The 20,616-nt window shown below is 43.2% G+C and overlaps 1 protein-coding gene across 1 annotated transcript; it reads right to left on the bottom strand.

Moving 5' to 3' along the window:
• Window positions 1-3,263: 3,263 nt before the first annotated feature.
• THBS1 (thrombospondin 1) lies at window positions 3,264-18,922 on the bottom strand. Its single transcript, XM_054826744.1, has 22 exons — window positions 18,745-18,922; window positions 18,451-18,542; window positions 17,098-17,675; window positions 16,470-16,545; window positions 16,023-16,219; window positions 15,716-15,841; window positions 14,082-14,175; window positions 13,587-13,760; window positions 13,020-13,196; window positions 12,523-12,696; window positions 12,211-12,338; window positions 11,940-12,092; window positions 11,217-11,435; window positions 10,538-10,645; window positions 9,994-10,153; window positions 9,484-9,602; window positions 7,971-8,205; window positions 7,402-7,629; window positions 6,967-7,238; window positions 6,438-6,535; window positions 6,188-6,327; window positions 3,264-5,490 (listed from the first exon to the last, which is right to left on the bottom strand). Exons 2-22 carry the CDS (start codon window positions 18,515-18,517, stop codon window positions 5,483-5,485), a joined length of 3,531 nt encoding a protein of 1,176 aa, XP_054682719.1. The 5' UTR covers window positions 18,518-18,542; window positions 18,745-18,922; the 3' UTR covers window positions 3,264-5,482.
• Window positions 18,923-20,616: the final 1,694 nt, after the last annotated feature.

Consider the following 20,616-nt stretch of genomic DNA (forward strand, 5'->3'; position numbering starts at 1 on the left):
TGACTTTTTTCCTTTTTTAATTTTTTTAAATTTTCAGCAGATTTATTTATTGAGAAATAATTGCTCTTTTATTTGTAGCTAGATTTAAAGGTCAGGAAAACTGTTTCCTTTTTAAATGGAATAGAGGCGCTTGAATACTACTAATGCTATAACCTACAGTTATCCAATTATACGTTTCATTGAGGGATTGGCTGGAATCCAGGTGCAGTAGTTAGAATAAAAGGCTCCCTGTCATTTAAGTCTATGTGAAATAGTTCACTGTTTGCAATTGAATCTGCAGTACCTTATCTATTATGCTTTAAATAAAAAGCAAACTGGAACGTTCACAAGTGTGTATTAATTTCTAGAGTGCTCAAGTGCATGAATAATTTTGATTTACAGGCAGGTATTCTGTATTTAGAACCTCTTTTTTTTTCTGCTTAAAAAAATTGCGATCTTCTTGTGAAAATACTGTTCTACGCTATTATTTTCCTATTGTTTGCTTTGTGTAGTTGGTATGCATACTTTTGGTGGGAAGGGTATTGCCAGAGGCATTCTACCCTAATTTTACAATAACACGAAAATGGTCTCTCCATACACATTTTGTGAGTGGAATCATCAAGGGAGACTGACACAGCATCTAAGGGACACTCAGTTTAGCTCTTGTATGTGTTGCCTAGGCTAGCAGTTCTTGAATTTGAAAGCAGTTGAAAAATTAAAGACAAATGATGGCTGGGCTTCCTGGGATTTGTCTAAATTTGCAAATCCAAGTCTCTCTGTGATACTTGCCTAATTGTATGGATTTCCAATGGAAGATTTTTACCTTTAAGACTTTTGCTTGCCAAACACTTTGATGAGTTCTCTTCCCGTCATCATAACTCTGCTTAAATATTCATACAACTTTGTGCGCCTGTTCTTTCTTTCTTGGAAAAGATGAGAAATAAGAGCTAGAAATCCCCTCGTGGTTATATTAAGATGCTCTTTTCTGTAATCTCAGCAATCCTTTCCAAAATGAATTTATGTTGAAAAATCAACCAATGACGATACTATGGACTTCAGTACAAAATCATGGCAATATCAGTAAAAAAAATGCACTATTGTCATTAAGATGCAGATCTTGTTACTGTCATTTCAGTCTTTATCTTCATAGGTTATCAATGTCTACAGGTTAAACTGCTATACCTCTGGAACATTGGTTTGATGCAGATGACCACTTGAAAACTTAAGCTACTGTATTTGCATGGGCTCTGAGCAGAGCGTGCTATGGTAAGAAAACATCGCACTCTCTGCAGTAGCACGAAACCCAAAGATTATTTATGCAAAATGTTGGCCAGGTACCCAATAACACTAGAAGTGGCACGCAGTAGTTGGTACACTTACGTGTCCCAACTCCAGGGAGCTGGGAACAGCGTATTTCCCACAGGCTTCACCTATGGAGTTTTTGCCCTGTGGAATGTGGCAATTTTCCATGCTCTTCCTGTTGAGTTTTTCTTTAACAGTTGTTGCACTGGGCAAGTACAGGCCTAACTTATATCATCTATAGCTCTTTCTTGTGTCCTATTGTATTCACACTGCCCAAGTAACAAGTGGGTGGACTTAACCTATGGGTTAACACCAGGCATACGGCTTGCCTTTATTATGCTAAGGCATGTATCATCCCCAATTCAGATGCGTCACTGGTATAAGCTACATAAATGCATGCAATAAATTAGCATGGAAGTTTGGCTTGGGCTCCGACAAGGTCACTGGAATGGGCTACCAAGGCTATCTTCTCCCGCATCAGCAGCAGGTCTCTTTCTTAAACTTACATCTGCATATATCCATACATAGATATATCTGTTCATACAGCTAATTCGTTTTCTAAAAGTCCAGAGTATCTCATACTTTCTGCAAGTACAGTAAAGAGATTTGTCGTGGTAGGAACTTTGTTTTTTATAGTTCTGGCTCTTGGTGCCCCTGGGAGGCAAGAAGAGAGTTTGAGATCAGGACTGCTCCAGGCTGGAGCACCTCTCCTATGAGGACAAGCTGAGAGAGTTGGGATTGTTCGGCCTGGAGAAAAGGCGGCTCTGGGGAGATCTAATTGCGGCCTTCCAGTACCTGAAGGGGCCTACAGGAAAGCTGGTGAGGGACTGTTTATCAGGGAGTGTAGTGACAGGACAAGGGATAATGGGTTTAAGCTGAAGGAGGGGAGATTTAGATTAGAGGTTAGGAAGAAATTCTTTACTGTGAGAGTGGTGAGGCACTGGAACAGGTTGCCCAGAGAGGTTGCGGCTGCCCCATCCCTGGAAGTGTTCAAGGCCAGGTTGGATGCGGCTTTGGGCAGCCCAGTCTAGTGGAGGGTGTCCCTGCCCGCAGCAGGGGGGTTGGAACTAGATGATCTTTGAGGTCCCTTCCAACCCAAACCGTTCTATGGCATTTGGTACAGCAGGCCCAGCTGACATCGGATGGGTTACGCTGACAGTGCAATCCTGCAAGAGACTGCTACTTCTCACTCCAGAGAAGTGACACAGACAATCCTGTAACTGGCAAGGGCAGAAATGCAGCAGCCACTCATGTTTTGGAAGCAACAGGGTGGGAGTTTTTTGTCTTTTTTCCCCTTGTTGTCAGTGGGATAAAATAAAATATACAGGACTGCCCTCAAAAGTTTAGTTACAGAAAAATAGGAAAAATCTTCATAGAACAGGACTCTGCATTCTCAGGAAAAGGAGATGTAAAAATTAATCTTGTGTACCTGCAGGACCCCATAAATACACTTCTCCTGGCTATCTAGCACTCCTCATACAGCACCTGGCTTTGCTAAAGGGCTCATGAAACAAACTGCTGCTGTAAGTAAAAACTGAGCAACTAGTCTTGACTGCTCTTATTTTTAGCAGCATGTTCCAGCAGTTGATATAGTGCCACATCATCAGCTTTTTGATTACACTAGTAGTCTCAGTCTAGAACAGACATTAACAGATAGTCATCTGCCCCTGCAGACAGACAGTCATCCTGGTGCCTCTTCATGGGAGAGAAAGAGATGGTGGGTAGGCCAGCCTGGGCCTGATTAAAATCCTTCAAAGAGTGTTTTGCCTTGTGGCTTCATCAAGGGCAGGATTTCTGAAGCCTTCTGAATCCCAGCAAACAAGAGCTGTTATACCTGGGGTGAGAGCTCAGGTGCATCCCCTCTTGTCATAGTTTTAGTGTCAAGTGTTTTGCTTTAACATAACCAACAGACCTAGATGGTCGCAGATCAGTGATCCACAGAAGTATAAACAAACCACGAACAAAACTAGAGCACAAAGGTGTAAATATAAATGTCCTTGGTGGTTTATTGTTCTTTGTATGTAAGAAGCTTTATTGTACAACTTACACAACTTTAAAATGGAAAATGGTTAAAAATGTTTACAAAAAAGCATGTTCTTAGAAAATTATGCTAGCAAAAACATTGGGAGGAGGGAAGCAAAAAATCTTCAGTTCAGTGTGCAAACATTTTATAAAAATAGAAATACTAACTCTACAGGTAGCATTTCATGATAAATTATTTAAATAGCATATCTACACAATTATGTGATTAACTATTACAATGGCAACAAGAAAAATAATTTATAAAAATACAAGCAATGGTATACAAGATGACAGGAAAAAATATAACACAACATTAGAAATTGTATTTGACATTTGTCTTTTCCAATGCCATTTCCTTACTGGGAATACATTTTCTGCAAAGAAATTTTGACTATGTACAGCATTAACTTTTTAGTACTACAGTAGCTTTAAACTTTGTTAGACATTTGAACTCTGCTTAATCCAAAGGTTTTTCTCAGTCACACAACAATGAGGTAATATTTGTACGTAAAACTTTCACTGTGTTCATTTCTTTTCCTTTTTTGAAAGGACAAGGAAATAGTATAAGGATGCTGCCCCTTCTATCAGGGAAAAACAGTCTTCTGTTAATGTACATCAAGCCCTTTCCCTCTTTTGCAAGGAGCTCCTGGAATTCTGTCTAGTCTGTGACTAATTCCTTCTGTAGCCATACACTGCTCATTACAATAACCATTCAAATGGGCACACTAATTACTGACTGCTGTCATCGTGCCTACCTCCCTCACCTCTCCGCACGGGAGACAGGAACCGCTACCATCTAAAGGGACTTGAGCCATAGCTCGGCAGATCAGCTGCCTGCCAGGCTACCAACTGCCTTGCACAAAGGAAGGAAAAGCCAACACTGAGCTCAGACTGAGAAAAACAAACATCCCATTCCCCACCCCGCCACTTTTCCCTGCGCCTCAAAGCCTTTATGGGAAAAATTGCTCTTTGTAACAAATACATCGCCACTATCTGCTCCAGACAAGATTTTTTTTCTTTCAACTAAACCCCCTCTAGTTTCAATAGAGAACAGAGTTAATAAATAATCTGTATTTACAATCTTACAGTCATGAAGACTTGTAACAATGATTAGGTGGATAGTCTTGACGCATTTCTTGTTGTTTTAATCAATAATCCCTCAGTCATTATAACATCAAGGATAGGTAAAAATAAATATTTTACAATTTCAGTACTTTATCTACAGGCCCCTTCCCCTCCAAAGAAGCAGGGGGTTTAGAGCCTCTATGGCATGTAGAAAAGGAATGTTTTCATTACTATTGTTTTTGTGCCTTTTTAACCATAAAAAGTGAAGCACATGCTGGTTTCCTGAAGGACAGCACAGTGCTAGCTGAGATGGCAGTGCTTTCTGGCACCATATCTGAAAAAACATTTAAAAGTAAGAAAGATCTGCATCTAATCAGGAAAAAACAGAGTCTAATTGTAAATCCCAGTTCTCCCAAAGCTGGTGTCATCCAGTGTGCCAGTTTTTATCCTTTTTTCTCTCCCACCATGAAAATCAGTTTTAGGATATCTGTTTCACCCTGTGTAATAGAGCAGCTGATCTAACTCACCACAAGTAAAAGGCTGTGTTTTCATTTGAAAGATATGACATAAAATGATAATCATTTCTCCAAATTAAATGGATGTAAACCAAGGTAGCGCAGCGCTCGTTAAGAAGATTCCTCTCCCCCATAAAGAAAAAAGACTTAGAGTTCACCCTCCCACCCAAAAACCCTTCCCCCCCCCACAATGAAAGGTCTTCAGTTTAAGTAGTCCACAGCACATCCAAAGATGTTCTTTTTACAAAATGCTACTCCATGGGACCTCCAGTTAAAGAGGCAGTGACACTGCACTGTGATAAACAGCAAACAAATGTCTTTCCTACTGAAAGAAGTGTGCTTGTTCAGTGAAGACAATTCTCATTTGCAGGACACATTTGTTTCCTTCCACTTCAGCAGAGGTCAGATACCAAGTATGTTCTCACTTTCGTTCTCTCAAAAGCATTCTCTTGAGGCAGGTCATGTGTTTTGAGTCCACATTTATGCAGAAAGAAGAAAGGAAGGAATAATATAATGGTCCCAGGATTTGTAAGGCTAAACGTTTCAGAAGGTGCAATACCAGCATTTTTAAATAGTCTCTGGATCCAATAACCTTGTGATTATGGATCTGTGAAAGAGAAAAAATTAAGATATTTAAATACTTCTGTGTATTACATGTGATTATGTCTTAGACTTTAATCCCTAGACACACATTTGTAAAGAACATATTGGTAAAGAAAACTGGAAGTGCTCAGGTACTTTGAGTTAGACTTCAGAATCTAGTCTAGATAAATTGTGACTTCATTATGTAACGGTTAAGAAGGCTAGGGCACCTGGAACTAGTCATATGCACTTATCTCTGCTGAACTGCAAGAACGCCATGTATGGACAACCTTCTACTTTTGGCTTGCTTTTAAGCACATGAGTTTTTTGCATGTTAGACACTAATTTCTTACTTGCTGAAGTCAATATTTTGCATTTTCACCTTGACTTTCTCAGCCATGTTGATTCATTCCAGTCAGCATTTTAAAAGACATTCAAGATAATATTTCATATCTTGAAATTAACCTGGATTTCTGATGCTTTGAAATAACAGGATGGAAATATACTTAGATTTTATACATTTAAACTCCTAACCGTGAAGAGTTCATTAAGAAGGTGTCCTGTTTCACAGCTTGATCTCAAGTGAGATCTGCAGGCAGAAAGATCATGGGTGAACTTCCCCTTTTAGCTCTTATTTCTTGATCCATTCTTTTTCTTGAGAGCAGTTTTCTTGAACCATTCATTTATATAGGATCTCTTAAATACAAAGTGTCTTCCCTTACCTCTGCATTCATATTTAAGATCTGAGAAGAACACCATTTCTTGAGAGAAGACAAATAATCCTAGCCGACCACCAGCATAGGTTTTATCATAGATTGGTCCTGAGTCTGCCATGATTTTCTTCCCTTCATACATTACAACCCTACAAAGAGACAATAGGTCAGCCATCTTTGACAAGCTTCTGTTAGGTTCATCTTTACAGATGCCCACTTTCCTTGTGATAATTATTTAAGAAAAAAGGATGATGCTCACCTGATGTAACCAGTCTTTGGTCTATGGCTAAGACGCCATCTGTACGCAGTGAAGTCTTTCCAGCCTATGTGACGAGGGTCATGCCACAAAGTTCTCACCTACAAAAGAATAGGGTTTTTTTTTAATTAACCAAAGGCCTGAGATAACACAGCCATTATTTTGGCATGAAGGTGCCTTGATGATCATCATTATGGACTAGTAAAGGCTTAAAGTCAGTCATTAGGCTCTCTAATGGGGTCTTTTGACATCAACTGCATTTAAGTTTACTTATTTATATATAAATAGGAAACTACACCACCACTCCAGAAACAATTGATTCACTGCTGCTGGAAAGACTGTCTGCAGCATACAATCCTGTTAATTTTATACAATATTTTGCATGATTGGAGATAATTAAAGTTATTCATCTTTGCCAAGACAACTATGCCATTCTGATCAGCATGTGCAGACCCCCGTAAATGTTTAAGTTGTTGGAAGAACAGCCTGCCTTACAGTGCAGAAGAGTAAGTTACCAGAGTGCCACGCTTACCTGGCCAGGAGTGTTTCCTGTGTGCCACAGAGCATTACGAAGGTGTTCTCCTGGACCAGTGGTGGAATTCACAACTTTGATGGAAAGACCTGAGTAGCCTTGAGCTTTGGTTGGTGTGGAGTCCCAATAAGACTGGGTGATCTGCTTCCACATGACAACATAGAAACGACTGCTAGATTGGTAGCCAAATACAAAGCCAGCATAATCATCATCCCTTTCTGTATTGATGAAGAAGGTGCCACTGAAGTCCACAGCATTGAATTCATCAAAACCTATGGGGGCATTAAAGGAGAAGGTTTTAGGTGCTGCTCATTTACAAATTGTAAACAATTTCTTAGTAGTTTCTCTGGTTCTCCTCTTCCTCCTTTCCCCCCCACCTCCAACCAAAACCAAGGAACAGTGTAATTCCTGTTAGAGTTTACATTTTCCACTTACCAACTGCAAGGCCAGGGTCACAGTTGACTGTCTGAACCAGTTCTTTACCCTGGTGACGAACAACCCAGTTTGGATCATTTTGGGATGTTCCTTTGGGATCCAGGGGAATCATCTGAAATCTTCGGAAATCAGTCTCGCTAATGTCCACATTTTCAGGGCAGATATCATCAATGTCTGGCACACTGTCTTGGTCAAAGTCATCTTTGCAAGCATCTCCACGTCCATCACCTGCAGGACAAAGTAATTTCACTATTAGATCAACTATTGTTGTTTGCTTCTGAGTCCTGCAACTTGGAGTTGAAACCTTAATTGCACATCTGACTGCCCAGGTACTGCTGGCAGACACACTGCAGAAGCCACAACAGCTACTAAGTGCCCGTTCAGTCCAGTCTGATAGTGACTTAGGAATAAGTTGAAAGTGTGCTCATAACTTGAGGAGCACTTAACAACAGTACAGCCATTCTATCTTTTTGTTAGAAGCTTTGCCCAACCCGAAACAGTGTGGAAAAAATAGCATCAAACTATTGGAAGATATTCTTAAAATGTTACTATGGTACTGGCCACCTTACCATCAGAATCAGCTTGATCTGGGTTGGCAACCAATCTGCAGTTATCTTTGTCATCAGGAATGCCATCGTTGTCATCATCATGGTCACAGGCATCACCTTTTCCATCCTTGTCATGGTCAGCTTGGTTGGCATTGGGCACATAGGGGCAGTTATCAAGATTATTTTGATGGCCATCTTCATCTATGTCCTGGTTGTTGTCACACTGATCACCTATGCGGTCAGAATCAGTGTCCTCCTAGAGGAGGGCAGAAAAGAGAACATTTTAAAAAGCCACTTTAAAAAAGCCTGAAATAGGGATTTCTGCTTGCTTTAGCAAGAGCTAAGATGGATTTAGTCAAGTATTAGGATTACTACACGCTTACTGAAAGCTGCACGTGTTAACTGCTTTTGGGCTGCTTTAGTGTTGCCCTAGTTTTAATTTTAATCCACAGCATCAGAAAGTAGTGCTGTCATCAACTTTTCCTCTCCTGTCATCCCTGAGGCTGCCTCAAGGCATAGTCTAGTAGCCTTGTCAACACTGGTTGATGACCCTGGTGTTGGTGTAGACAGAAGGCATGCTGCACAGTTCAAATAGCTCCTAATTCTGCCATTTGAAATCTAATACCTCCGCTCCTAGACGTCAATTAGAAAAGTGTTTGGAAAACCATTATAGTCTTATATTAAGATTTCAAAGTGTTAAGAAAAACATTGCCTTAAAGGCACTTTCCACCCTCAGGTGGGGAAGTAGTAAGGTAAGCAACAAAGAAACAGATAATATAAAATTTCTTAGTAAGTCCTTCAAGTAACGCTGCTTTTAGGCTACATGACCACACCACACTAGATTCCACTGATTTGCAACAGCTTTTCTAACACTTCAAACATTCCAGTTATGTCCCTGAAGCTATTAAACTTACAGCCTTCTACTTGACAGGATGGCAGAGGCTTTATCTACTTCTGCCTTCAAACATTTTTTAACCAGTAAGTTGTGTGAAAGGCTGGATCCCCCTAGATTTTTTTTATGAAGGGGAATTTTAAGAGTGTCAGAATATGCCTTTTCCTTAGACAAAAGCAACCTGCACCACCTTCAACTTACTGGTAGAAGAGTTATTTTTCGAAATACAGCTGTTTAAAACCTAAAGATTAAAGAGCAACTTCATGTTTAAGTGAACACAGCACTACAGACTATGACGAGGGTAGCTCCTACCTACCTATATTTCATATAATGCTCCCAGGAATTTTGTATCCTTGCTATAAGGATCACTGCAACTGACAAACCTAATAAAATGTTTAGGAGATGAGTACATGCAGTAGTCTCTCAGATCTTCACTAGAGTTACTTTTCAGAAAATACCCAGCAGCTGTTTGAACTGTGAGGGCACATTATTAATTTTCCAAATGGTGCCTTTATCAAATAAGAATGATTTGTGACAAATCAAATTTAAGCTGTAACTTGTTGTTCAAATGTTTTCTGCAATACACAACATAATATATTTTTGTAGTACCAGTCTTCTATTTATATAATACAAATCCCCTACCTGGTCAGGATTGTGTTCCAGTGGACAGTTATCACACTGATCTCCAACACCATCCAAGTCTGTATCCCTCTGGTCTACATTGTAGACATATTGGCAGTTGTCCCTTTCATTAAGGACCCCTGCAAAATGAAGAAGAGTTCATGAATGAAAGTCAGACATCTATACACTGCAAAGGACTGTATAAAGCCACCTCACACTTCACGATAAGTTTTTTAAAGCATTTTGAGCAGCATTTGAAAGCTTTGAAACTTAACTCATCACTACCTCTGCCACACGCTTCTGTTCCTACTGCCTTTAGAAGTAGAGCTAGAATTTAACTGTGCCAAAGTGTGTATATTTCAAAGTGAACTTCCATTAGCTGTAATGGTTACTTTAGTAGTCTGTATGTCCTGAAACCACCAGAGGAGAACTTTTGTGTGTTCAGGGATGAAATTCTGGTAGAAATCAGTGGTATATTGGATCAACCTGTGATTAGAAAACCATCTAAAGGAGTGATTAGTGGCCACCTACCATCTCCATCAATATCTACTGCACATGCGTCTCCTTCTCCATTGTTGTCAGTGTCAGTTTGATCAGGGTTGTGATTGTAGGGGCAGTTATCACAGCGGTCACCAACATCATCCCTGTCATAGTCATACTGCTGTGGGTTGTAGATGAACGGACAGTTGTCCTGCAAGAGCAAGAAAGATGTCAAGATTTAAAAAGAGTCAAATTAAAGCTTTAACCAGATTCTGCTTATGCTTATACCACTATATGAAAGGAGAAAAAAAGGCAGGGAAACAGTTAAAAATGGAATTCTTCTATCTCAAAACACCCCATTGCTTGCATGAGTGTAGGAATGGCTAAATAAAAGAAAAAGATTCCCTTCCAAAGCTCAACCAGTAGCAGAAAGTTTGTCTGCATAGTTACGCATACCTAAAGGTTTCTAGGATAGCTATCAGAGCCAGCAATTTCCTATGGTCCTCTCAGATCAAGCTCAGAAGCTAGACCCCGGCCTTAGGAAGGGAAATGGGAGAGCTACATTCTCAAAGGCTGTTCTTTTGTGTTGTCTTACCCGGTCATCAGGAATACCATCATCATCGTCATCATTGTCACAGGCATCGCCAATACCATCCTTATCATAGTCTTCCTGCCCAGAGTTCGGCAGATTAGGGCAGTTATCCTAAGAAAGGAGAAAGTACACAGATGTGTTTACTCCAGCCATGATTACAATAAAGATTTTAGCAGGTAAGATCTAAACATTAGGCAAAAATCATAATGCCTCAATCAGGTAGTGTTATCTTACTGCAATTATCTCGGTTTTAGCTAGCCATTACTATGAGGATAAGTCTTGGAAAGCCACAGTTCAAGTAATTTTTAAAACAAAGATTTAGCTGCTTTTGAGAATCTTACTCTATCTTCCCCTGGAGATAGATATCTGTCAGAGCAAAGCTAGTACAGGTATAGCCTAGAGTCTTCTTAGAAGATTTATAACAAATGTTTATTATAATTGTGTCAGGCTTCATTTTTTCCCATGTTGCAGAAATATCTAAAGCAACAGCAAGAGCCTCCTAACAATACTTTGGCAGTAGTATCCTTTCACAAAGGGGTATTTTACCAGTTGCATTTGCAGAGAGGGTAGTTTAATAGCTCTAATTAGATAGTGACTTGTTTCATACCTCACACCTAACATACTTCATATGTTTATCAGATAGGCTGTTATAATGGTAGATGGGAAAACAGGATAAACTTACTTTTTTACAGTGGTAAGTGGCATTGGCAACACAAACAAGGTTCTCATTTGGCCACCCATCCAAGTCAGTATCTTCTCCACAGATTATGCCATTGCCAGCATAGCCTGGTTTACATTCACAGCGATACATAGGGTCACTGAAGTGGCCAAGGTAATTGCATTTGGCATTCTTGTTGCAGTCATGTGTTCCATCTGTGCATGGATTACGTGGCTTGCAGACCTAGAAGGCCACACAGAAATTAAATCCAGTGGAAAGATCTTTTTATCCCTCATTTTCCCCCCAGATATTCAAACAAGACAGAGAATATGTGCTTGTTTTGATCAGAGATCCTTCAATCAGACAAAAAAGAACAGGCTTATACATTACTTTCTTCTACTCCCCAACTCCAGTAGCAGTCTTAGCACTTATTTTTCTTGCTCAAACCTTATTCATTTGAAAATGAAATCAAGCACTAAAATATCTGTAAGGCACATCGTCGGATCATAAGTGAATACTGATTAAATTACGTATAACATCTCCTCAGCCATGGAGGGTTCAGAACAGTGATTTTTAAAACTCATTTTGAACTCCAATAGAAATTGCTTAATATTCCTCTGGTTCTGAATCAGAGAGGATGGTGTTTTTAGATGTACCAAGTCCTCCTTCCCTGAAATGCATAGGTGCTTTCTGTTTAGAAGCTTTGTGAGGTTTCATAACCCAGAACAGTTTTCAAGTTGACAATACCTGTTTGTTAGCCATGGCATCTTCAACACTACGACCAAATGGCTGTGTGCCAGTGAAACGTGGTGGACAAGGTAGACAGTTGTACCCGGGTTCAGTATTCTCACACCTGTGCACTCCGTTGAAGACAAAGCAGGCATCAGGAACCTCTTTGCACTGGAATACAAGAGTTTGAGATAAAGAACAACAGTTAGCATTATAAGACACTGGGATTTTATTCTCCCTTCCCACTTTCTTTCACTCCCTTTCAAGGAATAAACTGTCATCTTCTTACCTCATCAATATCTTGGCAGTGGACACCATCACCATGGTAGCCAGCAGGACAGGCACCACACTTCCAGGAACCATCCGGGGAGCTGGTACACGTAGTCCCCGCAAAGCAGGGATTGGACAGACACCCATCTGAGAAACAAGTGGAAAAGCATTAAGATGAGGGATGCTTACTGTGCTGCTACACTCCTGTATTTGGCTGATGTGCCAGTTTAAAATCTGAGTATTGGTGTTTTTACAGACATATGTCAATTTTAATTAGTATTTTCAAGATTGCCCACAACCTTCAGATGTTTATGGTAAAATGGATACTCACCAATTGGACAGTCCTGTTTGTTGCAGACTTGAGTCCCTCTAGCTTCACCTACGCAAGTCTTCCCACCATACTGAGGCTCAGGATTATTGCAGAGACGGCTACGTTTTTGAAGTCCTCCTCCACATGTCACTGTGCAAGCATCCCATGGAGACCATGGTCCCCAGTTGCCATTAACTAAAGGGAGATAGAAGTTAGAAGATATGTATAGCTTGAAATTCAGTGGTACAACTACTGACTAAGGACTGTTACTTTTGTAGTGAGAGCACTTCAGACATTGTTCAGACATAAGTGACAGAATTAGTGGACTCCATGGAAGAGCCACAGAAAACAGTTCAGTTTCATCTAAACAGTTAGTTTCATCTGAAACTAACTTCTGAGGTTTTACCTAGCCCACCTCTAATTTTAAAGAGAGTATTACTAGAAATAGATTATGCAGCAATTACTCAGGAAGTTTTGTTTAAGCTACTGAATAGTAGTTACCATCTGGGCACACTTACTTGGGCAAGGATCTTTCTGGCAGGGTTTGTTTTCTCTTGCCTCACCCTCACAAGGTTTGCCATTCAGCTGCGGTACTGGAGAGTTGCAGAGACGAATTCTTGTGATGATGCCCGTGCCACAAGTGACAGAACACGATGACCATGGTGACCAGTGACTCCAGCCACCATCCTGTTTAACTACAGGAGAGAGATATCTGTTATTAATAGAGTTTCTGAAGAATAGATTTCAGCCACACAGCAGCTAGGACATAGCCAGTACCAGAACTGTACTAAGACTCCATATATATTGGACTGCCTCAGCACTGTCACAGATCAAGTTGTTTTGTCACTAGAGAAATTGCATACCTAAACTGGCCTCAAATTCTGTCCTGGGAGCAGTGCTGAAACATGGCTATTTACTGCATTAACTCTCTCCTCCCTTTTACCCGATTAAGTCCTTAAAGCTAGAAGCCAAGGCTCCATCCCAGTGACAGAGATACAAGAGATACATAGCAGTCTTTGCTGTTAACATTAAGCCAATAAAAGCATCTGTGTTTTACTACCAGTATGATTAGATCAAGTACTTACATCTCTTATCGCACTCCTGAAGGTGGCAAGTCCGAGTCTGTACAGACGACCCCTCACAGCGGTTATTGAGACTGTCACAGGATCGCCCTCTCTGCTGAATCCCATTCCCACAGGTCACAGAGCATGAAGTCCATTCAGACCAAGGAGACCATCCATCATCTGCATAGTCGCTAGCTGCAGAGGCATACAGCTCTGAATAAGACTCCAGGTATGTGTTCTGCCATAGTATTTTCTCCCACCCCTCTCTCCGCAAAAAAAGACACAATTATCCTCAAAAGCCACATGCATCTTCCTCTCTTGTACAAGACAAAGACCATGAATTCAAGTGTTTCAGTGCTCACATGCATCACCTAAGTCATTAACCTCAGAGAGGCATTCAAGCTAACCTTACTCCAGTAGTGCCAGGTTATATGCAGTTGTGGTATGCTTTAGAGCAGCATGTGTCAGCTAAATGAAGCCAGCTGCTAGAGAAGTGTGAAGGTATTAAGTACTTACGCCAGCATCGGGGGCAGCACTCCCCATCAGGCACAGTGGCATTGGAACAAGGCATCAGAGGACAAGACACTTTCCGGCATATAGTGGCAGAGTTCTATAAAGAATTGTGAGAATTGCAATAAGCAAGTAGAATATAAACAATGTATGGAGTCTGGCTGAATGATAAAGAGATCTTTTCTGCAGCGCTTAAAGACTCAATAGCACATCTAAAGCAGAGACCCTTGTATTTAGAGCTAATAGAACCCAGGGGTAGCCACAGGTTGTTTTAGTCAAACTTCATCTCATTCCCATTCTCAGCCATTTTTTTTTTTTTTCAGTCAAGAGCAGAAGTATTGTGGTTTTGCAGAAGTTAATCAAGAGTAGCTACCAGATACTGGCTAGAGTAGAAGACTATCACGTGATACCTAAAGTATAAAGGTCAGACTTCAAGGGAATGAAACAAGAATGAGAAACAAACTTTCTTTTCAGTTAATATGGATTTAAGCTGATTATATGGTAAAGATAAAATGAGTTTAGTGGACTCTGCTCAAGAGCCATGAAATCCATAACTTATACTTAGACATCTTTGATCTTTAAGCCAAGCAGGCAGGGTAAGAATACCCACCTCCAATCTCAATGCTAAAGGGCAGCCTGTAGTTTTGCTTCTTGAAGGTAGCAGCTTGGTCAGAAGAATTCTCATGATTACTATTTTAATGTTCCCAAGCAAATGACTACACTAAGGCAATTACAGCTAAAATTGACTAAGAGGGTTGGTAGGAAAGAGGCAAATGCAGAAGTCACAGTATCATTTGCTGACTACAAGACAAAAGAGGTAGAGACCTATAGAAACAGATGCAGAATGTGGTGAGATGGCTTGGACTGCACATGTGCAAGTACTCAGCCTTTAGTTTCTGAACAGAGGCAGGCTAGTTATCTTGGAGTACTAGTCTACCGAAGAGTTATTTTTGTTCAAGTATAGTTAAAAGGGAGCAAGCAATGAGTTTAAAGAAACTCTGAAACTGTATGTTTTGGTGTACTTTTATGACATTCCACAGAAGCAGAACACAAAGCATAAATATCTTGCCAGGTGACCCTGGGATTTAAACAGCTAAACTGAAATCTCAAAGGGATTGCTGTCTATATAATTTGTACCAGCTAGTAGGACACAGCTAGAAGCATTTGTTAGATAAATAAAAACCCCCTAAGTTTGCTAAGAGCCTTTACAGAGTACTAGAATGTCTTTTTGTACTAAGGCAGCAGTTCAGTGAGGACAGAAGGTGGATCTTAAGCATTCCAGGGAGCAAAGCTGATAGCACCAATAGTACTATAAATTTGTTCTGACTTAGTTTACTCATGGACTTTGGTAAAGAATATAGGCAATTCCCCAAATGAAAGAACTGAAAGTGTGTTAACAGCTGTATTAGTGATGTTTTGTATAATTTTCTAAAATACTGCTGTTGTAACACTGTATGAAAGCTGTACTTATACTAGAGATCTAGCAGGATGGAACAGACTGAGTAATTTTCTGGCTACTGTAGTATGACAAGTTCTGTGTAGGATTCATGCTTTCTAACAAGGAATGTCATTTAGAAATATCTGTTAATTTCAACTCCTGAGTTCATATACAGAGGATTTATGAATGTGAGGAATCTTACCTGGCAGGTACATTCAGTGCAGCTGTCAATAGTCCACTCCTCTTTATTTTTGTGCAAGATTCCATTATGAATACATACTCCAGGAGTGATCTGGACCACTTTGGCAATGAGTTCATTTTCTTCAGTCTTAAGGGGGGAGCAGGGGAGAGAAGCAGAGAGAAGGTACTTAGAAGTTAATACAGAACACACCCTTTTCCACCAAAGTCATAAAGTTATTACCGTTCATCCAGGCTGTTAAAGGGCAGGTTATAATTCATTCACTAAATGCCAGTTAATGAAAGGTACCGTGAATTCAACCAACACTCACCACTTTGCGAACTCTGTCTTGAAGTGTTGTAACCATGGACCGGAGCCCTTGCAGTTCCACAAACATATTTGTTAGTTCATCACAAGAAAAACCACAGACTGCTTGGATGTCCTTTGTTTTATGGCCAATGTAATTAGTGCGGATAGCTGGGCTGGAACCATTGATGGGGTTGTCCAAAGTAATGATTGCACTAGTGGCTAAGAGACAAAAAACCCAAGTCACACATAAATGCATTTTTTACCAGGTGCATTTATCATTCCAAGGTAACACCTGCTAAACAGCTGTCACCAGATTCATTAGGGTGCCTGCAGAAATATAATCTTATTTCTTATGCAACATGGATTTGCATGTCAGCATACTTCTGAGTTCTGTTTCAACTTGTCTTTCTAACGTAATGAGGAATCTTATTTTTAATAGGTCATTGGATTCGGAAGATTGCAAACTTACAGCTGGAGCAGCCTTTGTTCCTCAGGATAGTTTCCAGAGTTGTTCCAAACACAAACCGCACATTCTGCAGCAGTCCCTGTGGACAGAAGAAGAATTACAGCTACTTGCAGTGACTGCTAAGGAAAAATACAACTTGCATGGAGAGGGCTTGTAGGCACTTAAGGTCACATAAGATCATTAAGAGCAATGTCGTGACAGACAGATGGAAAGTGAAACATGTTACTTTATTCTCCTTAATAAGAAGCCCTGCTTCCTAACATTCTTATCCTTGATCACAAGGACCTGGTAACTCTCCAGGCAGGAAGGAAAAAAACTCCATGAATTTCTGAATCTTATATAAGAACCCGAGCAATAAAGCTACAACTACCTGTTTGGAAGCTTCAGGGCCTTCTTACTGCTGCAGAAAGTTCTATCCCTGCAAGTCTAATGCTTCAGCCTTCAAACTCCATTGTTAAAGTTTAGTAGCTTTAAAAGTGGTCCATATCAGATGTACACAAACTAGTAAGTGATGGAACCCTTTCTCCCTGTTACCTACGTCTTTGTAGCTATCTAGGCTGGTTGAGTAGCAAATGAACCTTCAAGGCAAATGACTGAAAATACTAGCCAAAGACACAAGTGAAAGTCTTACCTGGAAGTTGTCATTGACTCCCCCTTTGGCAATACGGAGCCTGGCACTGCTGGCCAGGTCCCTAGTGAAGATGTTCTGGATGGGGATGTCTAGTTCAGCATTCTCCATTTTCTCACACCCCACATAGAGCTGAGCCCGGTCCTCCTGCACAAACAGGGTGATATTCTTCCAATGTCCTGTAGCTAGCAAGGCATCCTCTACTGACACTAACTGCTGCTTGCCATCACCAGAAAGGCTCAGGTCCAGGGTGCCTGCCTTGCCATTTGATACTAGACTGAAGACATGACCAGAGCCGTCTTTCTGTTCCACGGACAGCAGCGTGCCTCTGCTCTTCTTGGCTTGCCGGAGGGTTGCAAGGAGAATGAAGCCCTTCTCAGCATGGATGGCATCTAATAAGTCTTGGAACTTGGAGTCAGGGACAGCAGGGATGCGACTGGCATCTTCAATGCGGTAAGCAGGGCTGGAGGATTCTGGTCCCTTCACCAGGTGCACCCCGGGTGCCCGGCGCCCAGCTCCCTTCCGAATGAAGCCGATGAGTTCAAAGAGATCGAAGACGCTGTTATCATCACTTCGGGACTCTGCAGAGAGATCAGAACAAGCATCATGAGCAAGGGACAAGAAGAGGCTGAGTAGCTGCATATCTCCCAGGATTGCTTAACATACTTGCTCACGGCGCATATCGTGCCCAGCACAGCACCTCACATTAGAGCACAGACAGCAGCTGCGACCATATGGTGGTCCCACCAGGAGCTGCCGTGTGGCAGTACATGTGCCTTCTTGTACAGGAGCCAGCCGGCACAGGAGTGCCAGGTACCTGCTGACTGACACACAAAGGTAGCAAGCCGTTCTGGCACCTCATTAGACTCTAGCAGAGGAGAAATAGACAGCAGAAGTCCAGACTGCAGTGTTCCTATGCTAGGATACAGCAAAGTGAGCTTGTTTAGTCCGGCAGGGTGACAGCAGGCACAGTAGCAGCTTCTCTATAGCACCACAGCAACAGCTTACCTACCCCATCCCTTCTTCAGCCAGTTGCTACATCACATTCCTGTTTTCTACTGCCCAACAGAGAGACAGACAACCCATACTCTCAGGTCCTGGAGACTCTGCGCTTCTACTACTGACGGTTAGACAAATTCCACACCAGTTTCCCATTCCCAACTAGCTGATGCTCAGGTTAAAAAGTTTTTGCTCATTGAGAGCTTTGGAGCTTTTCACCACCAAACATGATTACAGCTGTCTACACAGACACCAAGAAGTGTTTTTTGAGGTGTTTTTTGGGTTTTTTTTTTGCCCCCTTCCCCAACCACCCTGAGTGCCAAACCTGCTGGCTCCAGAGGACACAGCCGGTCTTACCTGCAGTGCGCTTGCCTTCCGAGACACCGAGCATGAGGAGGAGGAAGAGAACAGTCGTTGGCCCCATGGCAAAGGTCTGTCTCTGAACCAGCCTGGGGACAGTCACAGGGAAGAAGGTCACCGCGCTGCCGTCGCACCCAGGACCCACCGCCCAGCGCACCGGGGCACCAGCGGCTCCCGAGGCTCCCCGGAGGCAGGGAAGCTGCGCGGCGGGAGGCAGCGGGGACAGGGCAGGTGCCCCCCGCCGCCCTCGGAGGGCACAGCGAGCTCGGCGGGAGCCGCTTCAGCACTTACCTCCGGGGAGAGCGATCCGTGCGGGCAGAGCCGGCCTCCCGCACCTCCGGGCACCGGCTACTAATATCCTCGGGCAGTCCTCGACTGTCCCGCCGAGTGAGGGCGAACGGCTGCGCCTGGTCGGGGCTCTCGGAGCGGCTGGTTCCGGGCGAGGCGGCGGGAGCGGCGCTGCCGGGACACTGCGGGCGCCGGGCGCCGCGCGCGCCTTTAAAGGGTGGCTCGCATTCCTCGGCGCGCGGCGGGCCAATCAGCGGCGGCGGGGCAGGAAGCGGGAGGCGGGAGCCGGGTGGCTGCGGGGCCAGAGACAACTTTCCACAGGGGCCGGGGCTGGGGGGCGGGACCGCCGCTGCTCCCGCCGCCGCCGCCGCCGCCGCCGCCGTGCCCCGCCGGCCAGGGCAGCGGGCGGCCGCTCCGCCGCTCCTGACGGGCGGCCACTTGGGGGCGCCCCGCGAGCTCGTACGGCGCTTGTCCTTCAGAGGACCGACCGCCGCTCCTCGGCACCGCGCCGGGAGCGGCGCCGCTGGATCCCTGTCGCCTTCCCCGCCAGCAGCGGGGGGAGCCGCGGCGAGGCCGTCGGGGTCCCTTGTCCCCCGAACCTGCCGTGAACTGCGTCTGGCACCCGTTCCCCGCCGCTCCCCGCCTGTCCCGCTGCCCGCCCGGCGTCCCAGCCCTGCCCTCCGGCCCCTCGGCTCCTGGCCGCTCGCACTGAGGGGTATCGCTGTCCCGGCCTCGCCGTGTCGCAAGCCAGCCGTACCCGCTGCGGGCGGCCGGCCGGCACCCCAGGGCAGCGGCTGAGGGGGCGCACCCCGCCGCAGGTGTCTGCCGGCGGCCCGGCGGGGACCTAGGGGGGGAACGCCGCTACCTCCGATTGTCTTGAGTCACTTAACGAAAGCAATCTACACTTAATTAACTTAATTCACTTAATGAAAAGCTTCTCTTCGTGCCCACTGGTCGCAATACACAGCACACGGGACATTGGGTCCACAAAAGGGGATGTAACGTAAATCCTCGTTAGCTCTTTCTGTCCACCCTTGGAAAGGACACGGGCCGGTCGTGTGGGGGAAGAAAGGGGAACGATGGCGGGGAAGCCTGGCGCCTTCTCCTTCCCACTCCACTTCTCCTTGTCACTGTAGAAGGGTGCATGGGGATGTCTCTCGGTTAACGACTTCACTTCAGGAATGAAGTGACTAATGCTGAGAATCTCCCGTAGTGACTTTGTTTAATGAACAAAATGACTAACGCTACTTCAGCCAAGAATTTCCCATGTAATCCAGACTTCAGGTAAGAGGAAAGCTTTTAAAGGTTAAAAAGGCAGGTTCTCTACGTCATGTCCTACTCTGCATGACCAAAAGTGACTTGAGTGTGTGAAACGGCTTTGAAGTAATCAAATTCCAAAAATGGTTAATTCCTCTGCATTCCCCGGCCTTTGTATGCTTGGCATGTGCTCCCGTGGAAAGCTGAATGTCAGTGAAGGAGAAGGATCTCGTCAGGCGATTGCGTGTGTGGTGAGGGAAAATCGGAGTGAGCTTGGCAACCCTGAGCAGTGACTGAGCTGGACTCTAAACTGAACTGTGTAAAACTCATCAGACAGCCGGACTGGCTAATGTATGAGGAGGCATTACTGCTCTACAGATTATCCCAGGAAATGCCTTGGGAAATTCTTGACCCAAAGAATGAGATAGCTGCAGAATTGTGTATATTAGGGTAAAACCAAAATGATTGTCTGCCCGTTTAACTTAAGAGATAGAATATACCATCTGAAGTAGGTCTTTTTATTGTATAATGATTCATAGAAGAAAAACCTCAAGTGTCTCAAGATAAAAACTGAGAGAGAAGAGGGATGATGGTGATGATGAGAGCCCTGCCAGGAAA

This window comes from Grus americana, chromosome 5, assembly GCF_028858705.1.
Source record: "Grus americana isolate bGruAme1 chromosome 5, bGruAme1.mat, whole genome shotgun sequence".
In the NCBI taxonomy this organism is placed as follows: domain Eukaryota; kingdom Metazoa; phylum Chordata; class Aves; order Gruiformes; family Gruidae; genus Grus; species Grus americana.